At 39.9% G+C, this 21,920-nt stretch overlaps 1 protein-coding gene across 2 annotated transcripts in view; it reads right to left on the bottom strand.

Annotated features, from left to right (window-relative positions):
- Positions 1–21,920, bottom strand: part of fbxl17 (F-box and leucine-rich repeat protein 17) — a 228,036-nt gene that overhangs the window by 53,847 nt on the left and 152,269 nt on the right. For both annotated transcript variants that reach the window (XM_088426701.1, XM_088426702.1), the window contains exon 9: positions 16,495–16,571. In XM_088426701.1, coding sequence (XP_088282827.1) covers positions 16,495–16,571 — 77 coding nt within the window. The remainder of the gene's footprint in view (positions 1–16,494; positions 16,572–21,920) is intronic.

Below are 21,920 nucleotides of genomic sequence, written 5' to 3'. Positions count from 1 at the left end.
CCAAACGATGTTATCAGAGATAGTGGTGGTGTAAAGGGAATGGGGTCAAGAAAATGGGGAAAAGGTCAAGGCCAAGATCCCCTGCTTGAAGAGAGCTGGGATACACATGTGACTTGTGAGGATAAGCAGTCAAAATGATGGATGGATGGATGTTAAAGAATATAAGAATATAAATGGGCCTAAATACTGAAAAAAAAAAAAAGTACAAGTAAATCTGTAAATATAAATATACCATAAATAACTATGATCATCCCCAAAAACAAAATTTCCAACTCCTTTACAACATTACTGGTAAAATGGGAAAGCTAATGAATATTTTTTTGAGAAATACACTGAAATGCTCATGTAGATGTCCATGCAGCAAAAACAACAGTTATGTATGTAAAAGCGGTTCTATGAGCCCCGGATGACCGCTAGAGGCAGTGCTAAAAGCATGGCTTTAGTTTAAAAAACCCAGATTGCATTCATCTGACTCACACAGAACAAACATATGTCACAATGCTGCGTGCAAAAGGATGCAAGCAGGTTAGAAAAAAACAAAACATCATTAGCGGACGAGGCAAAGACAACTCAATGAAGGGAGAGTGAGGTGTATTTTCTCTCTTTCGCTCTCTCCCACTTGCTCCCACTGGGAGCAAGTGAGCCGCTTGCTCGGAATAAGCGAGAGAGACGTTGCAGTCACTGCACAAAATACAATGACGAAAAACCTCACCCTTTCTCTCTATAATTTATTCCTCAAATTTAACAGATTGAAAATATTCTAACACCGCTATGGTTGCCATTTCAACATTGGCGGGCACTTGCCCGTAACTTCACAATGTCTTAATGGTCATGCCGGACAGTTTTGGGCCGTTTAGCAGGTTGCATTTATTTGGAAATTAAACAGCCTAACACAAAATTTGGATTTCACCAAAACATCTGAATTGAGCATTAAACCCTGCAGCCCTGCAAACCTAGCCTGAGATTTTACAGGCCAAGATGGCTCTCTGCACTGGGGACTTCAGTGACGGCAGAACAGAAAGGCAAGGTCAAGCTGTGCAGTGACTTCTCTGAAAATGCTCCTCATGCACTCCACACTGAACAACATGGCAGAACATGACTGAAAGTCTGTGTAGTGAGTGGGGTTCTGCAACTAGTTTTCATACTGTATGTAGTCCAATATCAGCACTACAATGGCTGAAATGTATATTTTTAAATGTTGGTGAATGCTGTCACACCATCACAGATGGAATAGCCAATAAAAAATGTTGTGCTGGTCACATAAGCTTTTAAAACCAAAATACATGTTTCTTGGCATCGGAATAAATGTGTTGCTTCAACTGTTGTACAAATAAAGTTTATATGCAGCAAACAGATTGTAGTTTACAATAATAATAAATTATATGAAAATGTTATATGCACCCATGGATGAAATAGTGAAGCCTTAAGCCTCGATCCCACTGAAAGGGGAACATTTGCGAATGTTGACAAAGGTTGCGAATGTGCGGTCACGTCAGAGATCTGTCAGTTTGTTCAAGGTCACAATCATTCTACGAGATACAGTTCTTAAGGCATTCTGAAACACTAACTTGTGACACGAAATTTTGAAATCTTAACATTTCCTTGCAATATGAGAAACAGGATTTTTTCAGAACGTCATGAAAACATTTAACAATTGCAATCTTGAAGAAAAGCTGTTTCCTTCAATGATACTCGCCAATGTTTACCCCCTCCATGGGATGGGGCGTTAATGAGTCTCAGTTGCCGAAATGCTCATGTAAAGAAAAAGAAAAATCCACAACCTCTTTATCGGCAGTCCGTTTTCTCTCCTTGTGTCATTATAATGAAAATCAAAATATCTCTATATTTGTGAAGCCTCAGAACATTTGCCAAAAAGAAAATCTTTGTGAGGTCTACTGTAAGTGGTGCAGCAGGGTGTCGGCGACTTTTGGCCTTGTTGCTTGCGCGTTGTGAGACTGGCTTTAGGTTGTCTTAAATCAGTCAACTCTACAAGCAGGAAGCTTCAAACACAACTCATTGTTTTTGCTCCCTAAGCTCAGCTTTTCATGCTTCATTTGCTTCAAACCTTGAATCTCTGTGCTATAGCACTGAATGTAAACTAGAAAACCCCATTGTTTACTAGACTCTTACATTCGAATAAACACCTGAAGATGAAGCTCACATTCAATATAGCTGTTGAAATGTTAATGGGAGTGTATATTCAGGACTTTTGTTGTATGCTTTACAGTATTGCAAGGTCTCTGTCAATTGCGTATTTATAAGCACAATCGTCAAATGTTCAAGGACATTTTAGGTAGTTCTTTGCAGTGAAATCTCAACCTAGACCTGCTGCCTCTGATGGCTTGTAATGAAACTCATCCTTGGGCAACGTCGTTATGATTAATTCATCAAATATAAATTCAAACACAAATTATTGGAATACTGTCATAAGGATTAATTAGTGCCAACCTTTACCCAGGTTGAGCTTTTTTTTTTTTTTTTTGCACGATAAACCATCCAAACTGTAAAAAAGATTATGTTCAATTTTATTGTACCAACAGGAAACATCACAATTTAGTTTAACAGTTTGACTTTTGGAAACTTTATAGCAGAACAATCAAAGCTTACGCTTGTTAACATCTTCGAGCAAGTTGCATTGCGATTCATCTAAACACACTTGTCATTTTTTTTCTACATCTACACATGTATTTCAGTGCCATCCCTTGCACTATTTACAGTAAGTTAATGACATTGTATTATACCGTATTGCTGTTGCTAGCTATTAGTGGCAGTTCCAATGTTAGTGACTAAAAGTATTAAGCAGCGGCGAGCAGTACTAGATGCTTGTAGCAGTAGCAGCTGGCACCACATCATTACTCCATATAGGCTGGCGAGAGACGTCGGCTAACTTTTTGAGGGCATTTCAAGAGGCGTAACTGACTAAACTGACGTGGTTGCTATTCCTGATGATCACCTTGAAACGAAGCAGGCTTATTCAAATGCACTGTTGTAACCGTGTGGGCGTTTCGCCGGGTAAGCTGGTTTATTCTCATATTCCCCAAAACATGCATGTTAGGCTGTGATTGACTAGTTCAGGGTGTGCCCCTCCTACCGCTCAAAGACGGCTGGGATAGGCACGAGCACACCTGCGAGGACAGCTTGTGAGGACAAGCAGTTCAGAAAAGGAATGGATGGATAATCGTACGTGAAAATCATTTAGTGATTAAATGAAGTACACTTTTATTGCTGAAACTGGCTGAATAAGTGGACTATCCCTTTAAAAGATACAGTAATTGATTTGTTCAACAAAGGTTTCCTGATAATACTAGTACAAGGAAAGCGAAAACTGTACAACAGTTCATCTTGTGATTTTGTCTTTCTTTTTGGAAACAAAACTACTTAGGGTCAATCTTAATTGAGTTGCAAAAGACAGCTACACGTCGACAAGAATCTCAAAACCTTTTTGATAAGCCACAGAAAGTGCATGAAACCATGCATACATGTGCCTCCGCAGTGCGTTTGGGCATCAGGCATATAATTGAGAGCTTAAGACGCGCACCCCTTCTGATAAGCCGTCCTATCTATCAGGCTGCATGCTGCTCTCACAAACTGCCCTCCACTGGTACACATCCGATTAGGGCTGCTCTGTAAATGAAGCTTTACAGGGCACACTGATAACACGAGGAGCGAGGCCAGCAGGAGAGCCGAGAGAAAGATTAAAATATGTAAAGGTGAAGCGAGGCGAGGACCTCCAACAAGATGGCCAAGGTGGGGCGACTGGAGGGACACGAGATGTGCCGAGCGCGGGATCGCAGCATCAACCACTCATCTCTCTTCTTACGTTTTTCTACACAGAGACTTACTGGAATTACATCGAAGTAAATATCCTTGAGGAATTATTAGTACTGACCTTTACATATGGAATTAGTCAATATCTTAATTAAAAATATTCTTTATGGCAAAGAGGGATTAAAACATTCTTACAAAAGCTAAGTACTAAATTGAGCACGGTAATTAATGAGCAGTCAACAAGCAACAAAGCCCTGCGGTGCCTTTAGAATGACTACTTAATTTATTTTCAGTAACAATATTAATGAAATGGAGGTTATTTGCCTCATAAGGGTTTATTACCTTTCAGCATTAACCCTTTACGTTCCATAGCAGCAAAATTGAACCAAGCTACATTAAAATGTGTGCGTTTATCATTTAACAACAAGTTTAACAATTGTCGAGCTATAATCTTTAGGAAATGTGATATCAAACAGGAACATTTTAGTGGAAAACATATTTGCCGTCTAAAGGGTTAAAGTAAGCAAACCGTCCTGCATTTCTCCAAAAAAAAATAAAAAAAAATACCACCCCCCAAAAGTAATTTCTTGGATCTTGAAATATAGGGGCGTGTCATTCATTTGCTATTGCATTCTGAATCTTTTGTCATGACACATAATGACACACAAATAATATGTTCCATTTTCCTTTTTTTTTTGAAACACTATACGCAACCAGTAATCAGATTTGTGGGGAACTGGGCCAACTGCGGCATTAAGAAGTCAAGGTTTCAAAAACCGCTAATACTGCCTATAAAAGAGTGCTTTTCTTCTTTGCTTAATCTAAAAAGGGAACGTTTAAACTGAGCAGAATATGATTGGCTTCTTGGCTGCTTGCAGAGTTGACTCAACGAGCCACCTCTTTGAAAATAATCGGATGGCAATCGCCTCTGTCTTAACCCTTTCGGACCAAAGCAGCATGCTGGAGGACATGACAAGTTTGCGTGTCTAAACCAATAAATTAGTTTTGAAGAGGTCACCCGCTTCTGGAAGATCATTGGACCAAACTTTACCAATCGAAATCAAGTTATGACTCTTAGCATACCCTTTTTAGATCTTACACCATGACTCTAAAAATGTGACCTTAAAAAGGCAAAAACGTAAGTGCTCTTTTTTGATCAAAAACACACATTTATGCTCAGACAAACATGCTTTCTATCTAATTTAAGGATTGCAGATGATAACATCTGAAGTTATTTTAAAAAGATATTACATTATTTCAGAGGATTTTTCGAAGTCTAGTGTGCCCCCCAGCGGACATTCGTGGAATGTGGAATGAATGTTAATTCATGAAATAATTACCGGTAGTTCATTTATACTATGCATGGTACACATTTCTTAATGCACCAAATATTCAATATGCTGCATAAAAATAAAATAGATTGTGTTCAAATAAAGAGGAAACATTGTAAAGGATCCTGCTACCTTCTTGCATTTCCTTATCAACACAATTAGATTGCATGAGTTGGGTCGTTAGGTTTTTGCCACCATCCATCCATCCAACGCCACTTCAAAATAAATCGTATCACAAATCTTATTACAGACAAAAAAACAAAGATGCATTATAATTTTGCCTATTTCTCTACAAGAAAAATCAGAAAGCTTAAGTACATAAAGAATTGATGGCAGTCATTGTGGTTAAGATATTTTTGGTTAAATAGATTAGTGTTTGATAACCAAGATCCTTCTGTTTCATTAATATGGAAGTATTTTGTCCAAATTGAGGTATTTGTTCAACTTGGAACAAAATATGCGTCTGTTAATATGAAAAAAAAAATGAGTGAAAACTTTGTACTCATTTTTTGTAGACTAAAGCTGTACTGAAACGGTTACATCTAAAGATGAGAAAAAAGTGAAAAAAAACTAGGACACATTACCATCCAAAAGACAAAAGCGAAGAAAGATTCCAAATGCGAGACAGATTTCCATTCATTCAAAGAGGAAATACCTGTGCGATTTGAGTTCGGAACCGTGCCGCAAAAAATAAAAATAAATAAATAAATAGAGTTTAGGTGGCTCCACAAATCACAAATTGAAAAGGTCAAGGCAGTGATAAAAAAATCTTTGAAGCAAGAATGATTCCCGCTTCAAGGTGTAAGCGACAACCTTGGTGCCAGTCAAGCACACGTACGGCGTTCACTAAATCACGAGGGCGACAAGACAGCCCCGCCGCTGTGCGTTATGTTTAAAGAGCGGCAATTTCCAAAAGCCTTTTATCATACAATCACGTACATAGACAAACACATGCCGCGGGTTGCACTGGGCTCCATGAATACAATTGATGAAATGATGAGCGACTCGCTGTTTGACACTGAGGCTATTTGCCTGAGCTGCCGCTCCAACCCGTTTAAGAGTCATGAGCGAAGATATTCAAACAGCGCTCATGTGCTGCGTGTTATTGCCATTGCCAAGTCACCTGAATGATTTAAAGCTCCTCTGTCAAACTAACAGCGGGACGCCGCAGACACGCAATGTGAGTGGAAAAGAGTCAAAAAGCTACCCTCCACAAGGTGACGACAAGAGCGCGAGGAGAGATGATGAAAGATGAGATTAGTGCGCGGAAAGGAAAAGTGCCCTTTAAGGAGATATATGCTTTGCATTTAAATCCTACAGTAATCTTCCTGTAAGCAGGGGCAATCCCACTGAGATAAAGAGGCGGATGCCGTTGTGGACGGCGGCCTCCAAGGTGGACCAAAAACAAGGAAACAATAGACAGTAAATGACAGGTCAATGGTCAGCGGCAGCAGCAGGAAATGGCATCAGCGGGAATTATGAATAAACAGTGGGAGATAATCACCCGATGCAAGCGCTGACCTTGGGACGGATTAGCGATGGTATTATCTCACAAATGTCTACACACGTAGAAAAAAGGAAGGGTGACCTTCTGCTAAACAAAGGTAACTGTATCCTTTTTAACATTAACAAAAGAAAAAAATTTGTATACATTTGTATAAATCAACTTTCAACAGCCGTTTTTACAGCCTTTTTACAGGCTACTCTAAAATAGAAAAATAGGCCTTCAAAATGCCTGAAATATACTTCAAAAAATGATGCCAGATGCCTTATTTTATTGCAATTATACTTCACATGACAAAAACAAAGCCATTTCCATAGGGTCATCAGCGGCCTTTCTGGAATCACCTGGCGCCCGTCTTGGCAGGCCCACCCCACCATTTGTGAATTTCTTTCTAGATGATCCAGTAAAACATTATCAGAGGGACTTGAAGCTAACTATAGAACAGACAACGGTGCGCTTTAACTATTAAACACTCCTAAATGTGGCCACCAACACACATCGGCACCCACGTAACCTGGAGGACAGCTCCATTCGCACCTGGGAGAAAGGAGGGGGCGGGAGACCGGAGAGTGAGATAGCAAGATAGGAAGACAATCGGAAATAAAAGGAGATTACCACAGAGAGACGGTTAAACCTCAAAGTCATTATGGCACTTTTACACCTGCCCGCAGGCTCCTGAGAGGCGAAGCTCGCTTGCGAGCACCTGAGGCTGCTGGAGCTAATCGGGGGAACACACAAAAATGCACCGCTCCACTTCACTTCCATAAACAAAAGCAAAAAAAAAAAAAAAAACTAAGAGCAACAATAACAGGGATACACTTTGTGTTATTGAGTCCCACGGGCACACTTTTACAGCTCACAGTTATTAGGAGCTGACAGGAAGTGAGTGAGTGTGCCAGAAGACAGCATAGAGAGACCAAACTGAGCTGCTCTATCATGCAAGCTCTGTGACCAACACACACGAGGCACATTGTTAGGGAGGCCTTTGCTCTCGCCAACATGTTCTTTTACATCACATGGATTTTGTATCTCAATAACTGCCCTGGTGCTCAATTTAAATGGCGATTATCGGCACATCTGCCATTGTATTGTCATTAACACAATACTGGCCAAGTCATCGTTGCTTAATGACAATTATAGTTTGCGCAGCACTCATTGGTTGGTAGGAATAACACAGGTCTATGCAACCAAGAGCATTTGCACAAATGCAAAGTATAAACCTTACGAGTGAGAATGGTAGTGAACGTGTGACCAGTAAAAGAGTAGACCGCCTTGGCCATAGATTTTGTAAGTCTGATCCTCCAACCCATACGACCCATCTCCCCCTCCATGAGCATTGAGGACGATATATGGAATCTAATTCAATTTCTATGTTTTTGCACCGCTCGCCTATGCACACATAGCACCACGCAGACTGATGTAAGGAGATGGGAAATATATAAACAGATGCACGGAAGCCTATGGAAGTGGACTTATGATACGCTTGAGCAGGGGTCATCATGCTAAATGCTTTTACCCTGCGGCTGTTCACACTCAAGCTTTCAAGGGTTCCTGAGCACCATTATCCTCACGCATCAGCCACTCAATGCCCCAGTGCAGCCCGTAATGAACTTTGCAATTTGACAAACAGTAGGTTTTTATGAATGGTCATTTGTCTAGTTTTCCAACAGAGTCTCAGAGGAGTGAAGCCAAAGGCAACTTTTTTTTTAATTTTTTTTTTTTGACGAATGCAAATAAAAACTTTTTATGGTCGCATTCAGAAAAATAATACCGATATAAAAAGAAGTATTATTTTTTATATATATATATATATATATATATATATATATATATATATATATATATATATATATATATATATATATATATATATATATATGTACACACACAGTACATACATATATATACTGGAGGTTCAAATCCAGGTTCTGACCTGCGAGGATTGAGTTTGCATGTTTACTCTGCTTTTATGTGTTTTCTCAGGGTGTTCCAGCTTCCTTTCCGCATTCTAAAAAGCATGCATGCTTGGTTAATTTAAGACTCTAAATTGTCTATAGGTGACAAAATGTGAGTGTTGTTTCTTTACGTGCCCTTTGACTGGCTGTCGAGTGCCTCGTCCAAAGTCAGCTGGGCTAGTCTCCAGCCCACCCATGGATATATTGAGGAGAACCAGAAATTTTACAGATAATGAATGAATGAACAAATGAATGAATGCCTGACAGACAGACGGTTGAGCAGACAGATGGAAAGACAGGTTTCATGGATGCCGTTACAAAAAAAGCCAATTGGTAGTTAACTTTAATATAACTGATTTTTCTTCTTTTGTTGGTGGCAATTTTTACCATACGTGCATCACTGCACCCTTGTCATTGGTCATTCACATTATAACTGTGTTGTTGTTGACACTGGTTATTTTCCTTTTACCCTGTAATGAAAAGAGAGTGAGGCTACAGTAAGATTAACTTCGCAAAATGAATGTACGTTTATGGTGACTATTTAATCTAAAGTGGCTTAATTCAGATGCTTGTATTCCAAATGTAAAAAGAGTACTGAAAAGCAAAAGGGAGCGCCGTATTTGGGGAAAAAAAAGAAAGAAAAACAAAAACATGGTTTCAGCTAAAATATTTGTTCATCTTTTAGAATTATTTTAATACGCTGAAAACCTTTGTTTTACCTGTTTTTGTTATTTTTTGTTCGATTAGGACACTATTTCATGACAAAAAAACCCTGAGCGGCTCGAGTAGCACTTACACCGATATTTAACTCGGCAATTACATCGCGTCAGACTGCCACCTGTATAAAATAATACATGCTGTTGTAATTAGTCTGAATGATCCTGTCACATCAAATCAATCTAGAGCACATAACTATAATGAAATCTGGAGTATTTGCTCCATATTATATGCTCTCCTACAAATAAGCTTAACAAAACGTTTTTCAAGTCTGTCTGTTTAGATACCCTTGGTCATTAACATTGATGAACCCACCAAAATACAAGTGTAAGCCAAGAAAATTATCTTTTTAAATCCAGAACACACAAATACACACACACACACACACACACACACACAAGCACACTTGCAGCAGTGATAGAGACATAGATTGGCTATTGACTAGCTCTCCTTAGAAGACAGCATAAATCTGCTGTGCTGCTTGCACACATTTTAATCGACTGCTTTTGAGAGTTACATTATTTACTTACTGAAAGCCTGCACGAAGGCGGGACAAACAAGTCCTTGTGTTATCTGAGTTTACATCACACAATGTTTCACGGCACTCGGAATGCACATTGGTGAATGACTGCATTGTAAACAAATAAGAAAGAAGAAAAACAATGGGGAAACATGACAGGACGTAAAACTCAAAGAGAGATGGGGTTCGGTGTATAAGCACACCAGGGAGGAAATGCTAAAACCAGCACAGCCTTAAATCAACATTTTCATCGCACATCTTTGCATCTCCTACACAACTGAGTACCAGTATGACACAATCTGATCAGATTAATAAACCTTATTAAAGTATGATCTTAAAGTTATGTTTGATGAAATTGCAATGAGAAAAACACGCGTTTTTCTTGGTCTGAAGCCTAGCTAAATGCATACCATTAATTGGGCCTAATTTGAGCCTGATTGTCCACTTCCGATCAAAGACGACTAAATGGTGATTGTCAGATGTCTCAAAAAGATTAGCATGCAAAGACGGTGATTCATTCTCCTTCACAGCTCCAGCATCGATTATCCCTTCTGGATAAAAGGACACGAAAATCCCACAACTTTCTCATTAACATCTTGCTGAAAGACATCCTAGAAGAGTGCAAGCTGTTTATGTCCGGGAAGTATTTTAATTACAAATATTTCCTCTAGTTATGAGTAAACTACTATGTAAGCATTGATTAATGAAAGACCAACTCACATTCAAACTGGCGTGGAAGTTAGAAATTTCTCGTTTGCTTGTTTTAAACAATCACTGTTTTTTTTTTTTTTAACTCACTTGCAAGCATGCTTTGAGACTCACTTGCAAGCATGCTTTGAGACATCATATGAATATACTGTATGGCACACATGCGTGCGGCACAATATTTATTTCTTGAAAAATGCCATCTATTATTGTTCAGGCCATTAAGAAGAAGTACCTGGCTATATTGACAGTGACTGATCAAAGATGAATTGGAAGGAAGAATGAGAGGGAATTGCAAAGTGTGGTCATGGATAAAGGCATAAAATCTGTACACATTTGGAGGAAAAAGCCTGTAATTTTGGCAAATTGCACCTGATGACAGATGGATAAATACAGCAGAAAATTGAAGAAATGCAATTCACTAACACAACAATGCAAATGATAGCAGCTGAAAAGAAGAAAATGGGTTTTACATTTTTACATGTTACCAAATCAACTCACTTCTGTTTTGAAGTTCAACAAAAAAGAATGTCCCTTTGTCCACATTTGGGAGAAATGCAAGTGACAACTATGTCAGAATGCTTCAAAATAGAAATTGCAAAGTGCTTTCTCCAAAACCTAGATTTTCAAGTAAGGGGTTGAGAGCCAAAAGTGAGTTGCGGATCCATTTTGGGTTTGTCACAGACAGGTAGTAATTATAGGGAGTCCTGGTTTCTGATGGCAACAATGTGTGTGGTTTTGTGGTTATGAGAAGTGGGCATTGAAACGTGCACAGTAATTAAGCATAATGTGGTCAAGGAGCACAAGAGGGCACACTCCATATTTTGTTTTTCATTCATTATTATTGTATTATTTGCGGCCTACAACTACTTCCGATGCAAATATTTGCTGGGATTATGACTAAACAACTGCGTTTGCGTAGGTTGGTTCAGAGGGATCGTGTTCCAGCTTGTACACAAGTTTGGGATACATCCCTGCAGTAAGTTCACAGCATTGTAATAAAACCAAGAACTTGCTTCGTTTGGAACATTACATAGTTACTGTATGTGTCAGAAACTTTAATTGACATTCACACATTTTGAGAGGGACTTTCCTAGAAATAATAGCTCAGTTGCAAGGTGCAAGTGAAATATTCTACTAATCACAGTGTCCCATGCAAACAATCGCCTAGTCTAAACACAACGTACGGTAACCCACTTTTGAATGACAAAGAGATCGTTTAGAGACTGAATGGGGAATCCTGCTATTTGAAAGGCCCCAGATGGTTACAGAATCACTGTCAATATGAAAAATGAAAAAGGATTTAAAAGGACTTTGTCTTAAAGCTCTCTGCGAGCGCAATGTAATTATTCCCATTTTTCGAACAGCCGAGCTATTTCTTTTCTCTCATTCATCGGTTTTCCCACAGGTGCCTCACTCCATCTTGTATTCGCACAGATGTACATGAGAGGCCGTGGCAGACAAGGTAAGTTGCTGTCGGCAGCCATGCGGGTGAAAAGGAATTACCATATGTAAAGGACAGGGTAGCGGGGTCGCTCTTTGTGTCGCCACATAAAGCAGGTGGGCAACCATGGATAAGTGTGCGGAGAGGAGCGCAAGACACACACATAGATGCGCTTGAATGCCGGTCACAAAAACAGTGTTGAGTGTAATATAGGGGTGCCCAAACTTTTTTGCCCCGAGATCTATTTATACAAGACCCTACCTAATATTTTAAATTAATATCTCCTCTTTCGCAATGAAAGAACGTGCGACTCAGCAGGTTTTTCAATAGGCCAAGATTATAAACTGGCACTATAAAACTACTTTTACTGTATTCCTGACTCAAATGAATCAATGAGTGTATTACACTTTATGTGGGGAAAAAAAAAGGGTCAAAATAAATACAAGCAAAATAAATCCAATGCTCCTCTATTTGCGTTTGCCAATAGAACAAGCTTTAGCGAGATTCATTATTAGCTAGTTTTCTACTACACGTTAAAATCATGGAGCCCAGTGGTTCAGCTGCATTTGGTTTTAACTACACAGATGATTTTGCGATTGGAAATATTAAACTGGTTAAACATTTATAACTTTCGCCCCTGACAATTTTCAAAGCATAAGAAGAAAAAAAAAGACTTTACACACCACGGGAACTCGCTCAGGATGTTTTAGCAATGGTGGGTGGCGTATTTCGGGCCTTTGCATTGTATTTGCTGTAGGGGTGGGGCTTGCTATTCATTAATCGAGCCCCTTGCTGTAGATACACTATAAACAGAGACAACTAAATCGTCTACTTTAATTAATCCATTTTACAACAGTTTGTCAAGTTCCATATATGTGTTTTTTCACCCATGGACAAATAAAACAAAAATAATATCTCTCATTAGACAAACCGTAACTTTATCAAAGTATTAAAACAATGGTCAATATAAATGCAACAATAGCCTAGTAATAAATATATTAAGATCATCAGTGCGATTATGATGATTAACATGGATAGCTCAAATAAAACATGGTGTTTAATATATTAAAATAACAACAGCCCCATTCATTGGCTGATGAGAAATTTTTACATCTTGGTATTTTTAGCTTTCCACGGTTAAATATATGCATATAAAGGATGGAATATTATCTTTGGTGATCTGGAAATTAAACTTACTTTCAAAAATATACGATTTTTTTGGTGGCTAGATTTCTGACCGAGAAGTGAAACAGCTTGTTCACTGAAACCCCGCCTCTCCGCACCCTCATCCCGATGTTGTTGTAAAGCCAGCCGCTATGATGAAACAACAATAAAAATAGGTAACGTTATAACGATCAGTAATGGGAGTCAAGAGGCGGAGTGAATGAAGAAACCAAAAACAGGCCTTTCACTGACAGTGAAATGAACAGGTGTTGCCAACAAAGAAAAAGACATGTTAAAAGAGCACACATAGGAACACCTCTTCCTCCTATTAAATCAAGTTCCCTCTGGACAGTTATGATGTTCTACATAAAAGTGTTAATAAATGAAAAGTTGCTGTTTACTTGGCCAACTCGGTGCAAAGTCTCTCCTCACCAACCCCTGAATGAAAGCCAAAGTGAAAATTTGAACATATCCTCTGACAAGGTGGGCGTGTATTTACTGTTGCAGGATACGTTTATCTGCTCGGGCGGGGCAGTGCTGGGAGCACAGAATAAACTAGGAATTTTCTGAAATTAAGGAAAATAACACTCTGGGGGTGTTGACATTGTAACATGGTTAAAAGCTTAAAAAAAACATTTTATAGGACCTTTACAAAATGCCTTTTAGTCCCACTTGATAGCGTTAAAAAAAAGCCAGCTTGGTTTTACAAGCAGAAATAGCAATTGAATGAATCAAACAAAAATTGCTAGATACGGTGGGGGACCCACTGTTGCTGTGACTGGAATGACTGCAGAAAAGGCAAGACCAAAAACATGTGGAAACTTGAGCATTATTCTTATTTATTTAAGTGAGGAGCAACAACAAAAGGAGCAAATTTTCTTGATGAGTTTAGATTTCTTATGAAGTCAATCCCAGAATGCAAATGTTTAAAAGGCTGCCACAAAAAGTCATGTTCGCGCTAATTGGTTTGCATGTTTTTGATGAATGGGAGCGAGCATAGAGGAAAGCTGTTTTCGTGGCACTAATAGGGCTTTCAGCAAGATCATTACCTCCCAAAAAGGCTCTGTCTCGACTTTTCCATTTATTCCTTGTGAAATAATCGCTAAGAACCATCTGCAGAGGGGCTAAAATTACATGTTCCGTAGCTTTCTGCTTCCGTCATCTAACAACGTCTCTGCGTTTCTCTCCCAGCTCCGACCAACTCACACAGGAAGTAGAGGCTTGGAATACAAAGCAAATGTAAGAGGCTTGTGGACATCTCAAATGCACTCAGAGAGGCCATTAATAAAAATAATTAGCACAGGAGATGAGCGGGGGGAAAGAAGGCAAACGGGCAGGGAGCAGCTTGGCAGATGTAAAATCTCATTTCTGTTATTCAATTTATCAGCGACTGAAGCAGGAAACCCACCAATCATTTTGCCTACAGCAGCGAGCTTTGTGATTGTGGACGGACATGCAAAACACAAAGAGGCCATACTCGTAGGCCAGAGGGGTCATTTAGCAAAGGAAGAAGATCAGATATCACCAATTTATCTTGCTCTAAAGGATTAGAGACTGAAAAGGAAAAGGAAGAGGCCAGCTGTGCACGCTGCTGCAGCTTTAATGTACTTTAAGGATGTGGGAGTCATTCATCAACCCACACAAGACGTACGCCTACGCTGTTGGAGGTTCAGGTTCAGGAAGGCCAAGGTGATTATTGCCACGGTAACTCACACGAGTCGCGGTGTTGTCGAGTAATCCACCCCGTGGCTACGTGTGTGACACGACAAGTACCCCCTCGAAGGAAACGGTCCCACCATTCCTGCAAACAATTCCTCCGTTTCCTCATGCTATCGCTTATCACATCATGGACAGTTGCTGGAACATGAACAGCCAGGGGAAGGCCCTTTACTGTTCGGGCATGACAAAGCAAGCATATAAAGGCATGCCGGATGCGTTTGGTCATACTATGTATTAGAAAGGAAGATTGCGAATAGGAAGGGTTTTACGGATGGACAACAATTCCCATGGAGACACACCGACATTCCCGCAGACACAATTCAACATCTGGTCCAGAGTCTTCCGAGATAAGTGGAAGCTGTTATCGCTGCAAAAGATATGGATGGGCTCCATATTTTTCTTTTATTTTCAGTTCCAGTCGCGGTAACAAATTTTCTCTAAAAATACCAAAATGGTACCAAAGTTGTGTGTTCAATTGTTTTTGCACTGCAATAAAACACACAAGCCCATGCAGGGATTAAAGGGAAAATAAATTACATTTGACTGATTTATTATTTATTTATTTATTTTTTTTTTTTGGGGGGGGGGGGGGGGGGGGGGGTCAAAATGACTGCGGTCAATCAACCACATTTTTGCAGTGCAGTGCGGCACACACAGGTATACTGTATCTGGTCTGAATGGGGAAAAAAATTAAAATACATTACAAACCAACGTTCAGCGACTTATTACTGATCAAATTATTCAGCATGAAAACAATACTTAAAGAGCAGAAATCACACAAACACTTCAATTACAAAAGTCCTTGGTTCACCATCCAGTCATGTGCTCTAACAGAGTAAACATACTTAACTACTTAGTACAACGTTTATACAGTATAATCGTACTTTACTCTTGTGTGACAAACAACACACATATCTTTAACCACGCCAAGATAAAAAAAAAAATCAAAATCACACTTGTTGCTTATACATTTGCTTCTAATACTTACAATATATGTACACTACATGCCATCAAATATTAACGGTTGGTAGATACTTTAAGACTTTTTGCTCCAGTAATAATCAAGGTGAATAACATCTACCGTTATTTTCGGTCAAGGTATTTGTATTTTTATCCAAGTATGACTTTGAGGTACACTAAACAAAATTGTAAATTTGTAGGGACATCTGGAATGTCATTTGTCATTACTGCTGCAACACGGATGCCTTTCACGATGTTGGGATTGAAAACGACTGAAACAAACTGGAGATGACAAACGCTGTTCATTATAATAAATAGGAAGTAATTTTAAACATTTGTCCTATCACTGACTAACAAAAAGTTAGATAAAAACAAAGTCAGTTAATTCCTCTTAATTACCATTGATTCACAATACCAAAACTCATAAGGAACTTCCTGAAAAACGTCTGCCAATTTTAAAACCTGCACTTAAAAGTTTCGTGCTGCAACTGGAGTTGGAAGCAAGTAGGAGGACCACAGAGGAGATTCGACACCATCCCGCATAAAACTTTTCAATCATAATTTTACTGTTTGCGAGCCTCACGTGGGCCAAGCTGTAAAAATAAAAATGAACCCTGAATCACGGTGGTGTCGGCGGGTAATAACGGTTACGATAATGATGTCGGAGGCCGGCGGCAACAAAGGGACGGTGAGTGAAAGTAGCCTACCGTGGTCGGTGATTTTACAGGAGACCAGATAAAGCTCTTTCAGGCTCCTCCCTTCCTTGGCGATGGTTTCCACGCACCTACAGCAAATCAGAGAAAGACATTTCAAGCATCTGCACCCAGGTCAGCTATCTGTGTGTTATATCTCCTAGTTTTGAGCTTGAGGGGATGGGATTCTTCTGCAGTAGAGGTTAAAACGAACATCTGCAGGGTCACATTACTTTACATATTCTGCCATTCATTATTTAACACGTGATCTGATTAAATTAGCATGCGGTTGAACTGGAATGGTTGCGCACGTATTGGCAGCGCGCGCACACACGCTTGCTTGTTCACTTCAAAGAGGGCAATCTGCATTCAGCACACTGGCCGAGCCCACGGGAGCCGTGTGTGTGTGTGCGCGCGCGCGTGTGCCCGGCTGTGTAAAGGTAGAATGAAAGTATACACTAGGGAGGGCCAAGGGGAAGATCAGAGTATGTGTATCAAGCAATTCTCTTTAAATGCCTCTAATGAGAAGTGTGTGTGCTACAACGGGATTTTGATCAACACATTTGACCTATTAACCTTCAGCAGAAATGTTTTGATCATTATGCTGGTGTTCTTTCATGAATATGTATGCAACGTAGGGGGGGGGGGGGGGGGGGGGAATCACATCCTCCACACACATTAACATAAAAGCACAAAAAGAAAAAAAAAGCATGTATGAAAGGGGAAACACAGTTGAAGTATTTGTCCAGTGAAAGACGTCCTGTGCCTTTCAATGTCATTTTGGGTTTGTTTGTGACCTCCTAGATGTGTTGTTGCTGCAGTATTGGAATAATTTTGGTTGGCTGCCCCCTCCTGGGAAGGTTCACCACTGTTTCCAATTTTCTCCTTTTGAGAATAATAGCCATTGTTCACTGGAGTCCCAAAGCCTTGGGAAGAGCTTCATAACTTTTTCCAGACTGATAGATTTCGTTCACCCCCCTGGTTTCACTATGTGAAACACAGATAGTGAAAGAGGCCCAAAAGATGTTGTCAGAGCGGCTGTCTGCACTGAACTGCAAATGTGACCCATTCAAACCTGGGCAAGATACAAGGCATATTAAAATAAATTAATAATAAAAACGTTCATTAGCATTAAGTTAGCTCACATGAACAACCAATCAATTTGGATGTAGATGGATGTGGTTGACAAGGTGTTTTGGACTAATGTGGCGTGTCAATGTTGTTAGCATGTGACATTGATGAATGACTGCATGTATTCATGTGTGCGCCTGCCCCTTGCTGCAGGACAAACTTCTCCTTCACCAGATGAATAAAGAAAAACCTTGATGATGCCACATGATATGGCTGACAGCTCTTCTAAGTAAAAATGCATCATGTATGTTCCAGGACTACTTATTACAGGACTACAATTCATCAGACCGCACGGAAAGCAATATTCTTCATGTTTTGTGCAGTTTGTAGTAAACTGAGATGTAGTAAAAATCGACTGGGAATCTAATGCAGAAACATCTTCTGAGAGACCCGATTTGTAATGTTGGTTTTATAAATGCGGCTCTTCCATGTGTGACATATTGCACTGTGGAATCGGGGAGCTACAGACGTGTGGGTAAAGTTCAAATGTGTGCCATATTTCTAAAATTCTGGTGTTCAGGGCAAAGCCAAAGCTGTTTAAATGTGCACTGGCCTATCTACTTTAGTTCACTGGGCTGCATCTTTATACTTCCCTTTTCTATTACGTTCCAGTTGCAGAGAGGTCCAGGGAGGCTTTTCTATGTTATCAGACTGTGCTTTCACGACTTTCTATTTCGTCTGCCCATTTTGTCCTGTTTATGTGTCCCCCCTTTTTTTGATACGGATTTCTTTTGTACAGTCATCAATGTATTCATGTTTGGTCAATAAAGAAGAAAACTCATCTTTTTCTCTGCTTTCAATCTTTTAATTCATAAAAAAAAAAAATATTAAAAAATCTCGGTTGTGTCTAACGGTATATTTCCAGGTAAAGTGTACCGCCGATGATGCCAAATTGAGGGTTGATGGGTAAACGTTAAACAAATTTGACGATGGCATTCCAAACCACTGTGCCCAAAATCCAACTAGTACGTTTGAAGGGACAGCCATTTTGGAAACAGATGTGACATCAAGATGTTGACAAGGTCATTCCTTGCCCAATGAGAATTGGATGACATTTTGCTGATTGCGTTTTTCCTTTTGAGCTCCGGAGGTACAATTTAAGTTTAGGTACTATACCATGAAAGCATCTTTCCGATAGTATGATAGAAGACTCAGTAATAACTACTGTATTAACAGTGCAAAGTGGTCATAGTGACATGCTGTCCAACTTGGGGATACATGGCAACAAACAACTAATGTTCTAATGTAAAAATGTTCACGTAAGCACCAGGCGGCAATTTGCTGTAGCTTCTTCTCAACGCTACCACTCCCTAGCATAAAATGTCACTTTAACTTGGCCAACAGTAATATTGGGACGTAAACACAGAAAACACTCCTCCATGGTCGTTGTTTGTCATTGTGAATCGGTGGTCAGATGGTTTCAAATAGTATGGCAATTTCCCAGCGTGCAATTTGAAGAGGAAATCCCCAAAACAAGGAATGCGAAGCTACAAAGACCTGAGTCAAGAACTGTGTCGTTTCTGACAACAAATCAGATCTAAGTGTTGTGGCCCACCAACTAAAGCTACAAAGCTTTAGATAATTGTGGTTTGTAGCACAGTTTGGCTACTCTATTTTTTGATATCGAGGAAAATATGTGTCTATCGGTAGGTTATCAACGTTATCGTACCATGAGAAACACACGGGTAGAAAACCAATTCATTCATCTTCAACTTCAAACCATTTAGTCTCCAGTTAGCCTAACAAGCATGTTTTTCTCATGTGGAACGATAACCCATGAGAAGACCCATTCAACTTAAAGGAAGAGCATGTGAACTCAGGAAGGCAAAAGGCAAGATTCAAGCACCAAACCTCAGAAGTGTGAGGAAAATGAGGTTATCACACTTACAATCGTAGTCTTCTATACAGTAATTCACAAAACTGGTGTGATTTTAAACATTAGCTGTAAACATACTAAACTAAACATCCTTAGAAACACATATCTTGTGGACTTTGAGTTTGAATGGGCATACCCTTAAAAGGCAGAAAAATACCAGACCTGCCTACCCCACCATTGCCCAATAACAGTCCTACACTCGAGATTTAATCGAGGTAGCTGAGCCCAAATCCCAAGCTGTGCGTCTTGGGGGCAGCTGCATCAGAGCTGCTAATGAATAAATGCACTGGAGAGCGCCCGCCAACAAAGGGATGAGAAGAAAGAAGAGATTTAGGAATGCAGTGACAGAGGCCGAGACACAGTTGCATCCAGTGGGAGCTTGTTACGCTGCGCGCCCGGGGTCCCAAGGGTCACCGTGAAAGCAATTAGATCAGACATCAGTGACTGAGGAGTGGGAGCCAGAGAAGATGGGAAGACAGCACAGCGGGGAAAAAGAGTAAATAGGAATATCCATTCTGTGGCTAAAAGTAACAACGGAGGAGGGGTGAGAGAGCAGAAGCAACAGGAGGAGAATATGTTTAAAAAAAAAAAAAAACATTAAAAAGGCAAGGGTTAGCACGAATGAAATGGGGGCGGGAGGTTTGGGCGGGACTGAGGAGAAAGCGGCAGTTAGGAGTCGGCAAGAAGCAAAAGTGCAACATGTGAAGGCGTAGGTCAAGTCACATAAAAGATCCGAGAGATGCAACAAAATAACTAACCCTATCGCCCACCACCAAAATCCATTCCTTAAAAACTCAGCTGATGTGCATTAGTGATCCGCTGCCGTTCAATAACATTCACAGGTTGCTCTTGGTGGAGCTTCATCAAGAATGCTCAAATCAATGAGGTGGTGACGAAGGTCTGGCAGACCAACCAGAACATGTCGAGAGCTTGGGTTGGCAATCTTTTAACATTCAGGGAGAGCCGTTTTGACCCAGTTTCCACAGATATGACTACAGCGGCAGGGTGGAAGCGGATGGAATCAGTTGGGTGCTAGCAGTGAGAGGAGTTGCTTACAGCAGCTTTTTTTTAACCAAGGTCATACCACATTATTTTCATTAGCAGAAGCAAGCAGACCGATGTCTGAATCTATCCATGTTCACAAACAGGTGCATTAAGATGAGATTCAGTGTTATGAATTCTTCAAGGGCTCCAGTTTATATTGTTTACTTACCTGTGTTATCTTATTTTCAAATACTGCTTTTAATCTGAATGGGCGCGCTGTATTTTCTGTTTAGGTTCTCTGTCATTTAGCTTTTAGCGGTGTTCGTGTTTTTACCGTCTTGGTTTCAAGAAAAGAAGTAGCAGACTGACCCAACGTTTGAGTCCATCTTTGTCCCCATGCAGGGCCATCAAAATGCCATTTAGGAATTCTTCAAGCGCTTTATTATTATTATTATTATTTTTTTTTTTTATAAATGTTGAGTTATATCTTACTTTGCAAAAGTGTGCTTTTAATCCGGAAGGGCGCGCTATATTTACATGACACTTTTTTACTTTTCCCAAAACCGAGTGGCTGCTTCGTATCATGGTTTGTGTTCAGTCGCATCAAAAACGTCCTAGAGATGCCGCCCTATCACCCAATCACACAAACTTCGTTGAAATCAATTCCAATGCGTCGCTTGCTACGCCGTCCATCTAGTCGATCTGAACCAAGCATTATTTATTTTCCCAAACCACGGAGAGCCGCAACATTAGAATGAAAGAGCCGCAGGTTGTCCAGCACCGGTCTATAGGCTGTGGGCTAAGAGGGCGGCGAAGGACGAAATCTGAGCCATATTGGACAACTCCTCACACCTTCTTTTTAATGAGCAGTGGCAAACAGGCAGCTCGCTTAGCATCATTCCGCCGAGGAGTAGAACTGAGCATTTCAGGCGGCCATTAGACTGTACAGTAGGAGCTACAATGGCTACAAGTAACTTCAACATCATTACCGACAACCTTGGTAAGTACGCTCATTCAAAAACTAAACTGTTTAGCTGCGGCTGGTGGAAAAGAAAAGCATAAACACATGCTATTTCATCATTTAACTGTAATATTTTCTAACTACATATTCTTATAACTGTTCATTCTTAATTTGGAAAAATCTGTTGTGTGCCGCTCTAACGACCACATTTCCCCTCTGAGGATCATTAAACGAGTAGCTTATCTTTGTTTCGTTTTTCTTTCTTTTTTTTTTTTTTTTTTTTTTACTAAGAATGCTAGTTGGTATGGAGGGGGTATGGAAAGTGTGGGGGTGCTTTATAACCTAAACTGTAGCTAGGACACAAAATACCATTGCCATGTGCCATACATTTATAAATGATATCCACAGTGGGACCTGAACTACGACAACCTTGCGTTTTTGTTTTTTTTTTTAATTCACTGTCAAAAGAATCATATTGCAAATTGAATG

Source organism: Hippichthys cyanospilos, chromosome 1 (assembly GCF_059441005.1).
Source record: "Hippichthys cyanospilos isolate Australia breed blue-spotted pipefish chromosome 1, RoL_Hcya_1.0, whole genome shotgun sequence".
NCBI lineage: Eukaryota > Metazoa > Chordata > Actinopteri > Syngnathiformes > Syngnathidae > Hippichthys > Hippichthys cyanospilos.
Note: the sequence above shows the minus strand (reverse complement) of the source record. Positions and strands in the feature narration are given on the sequence as shown.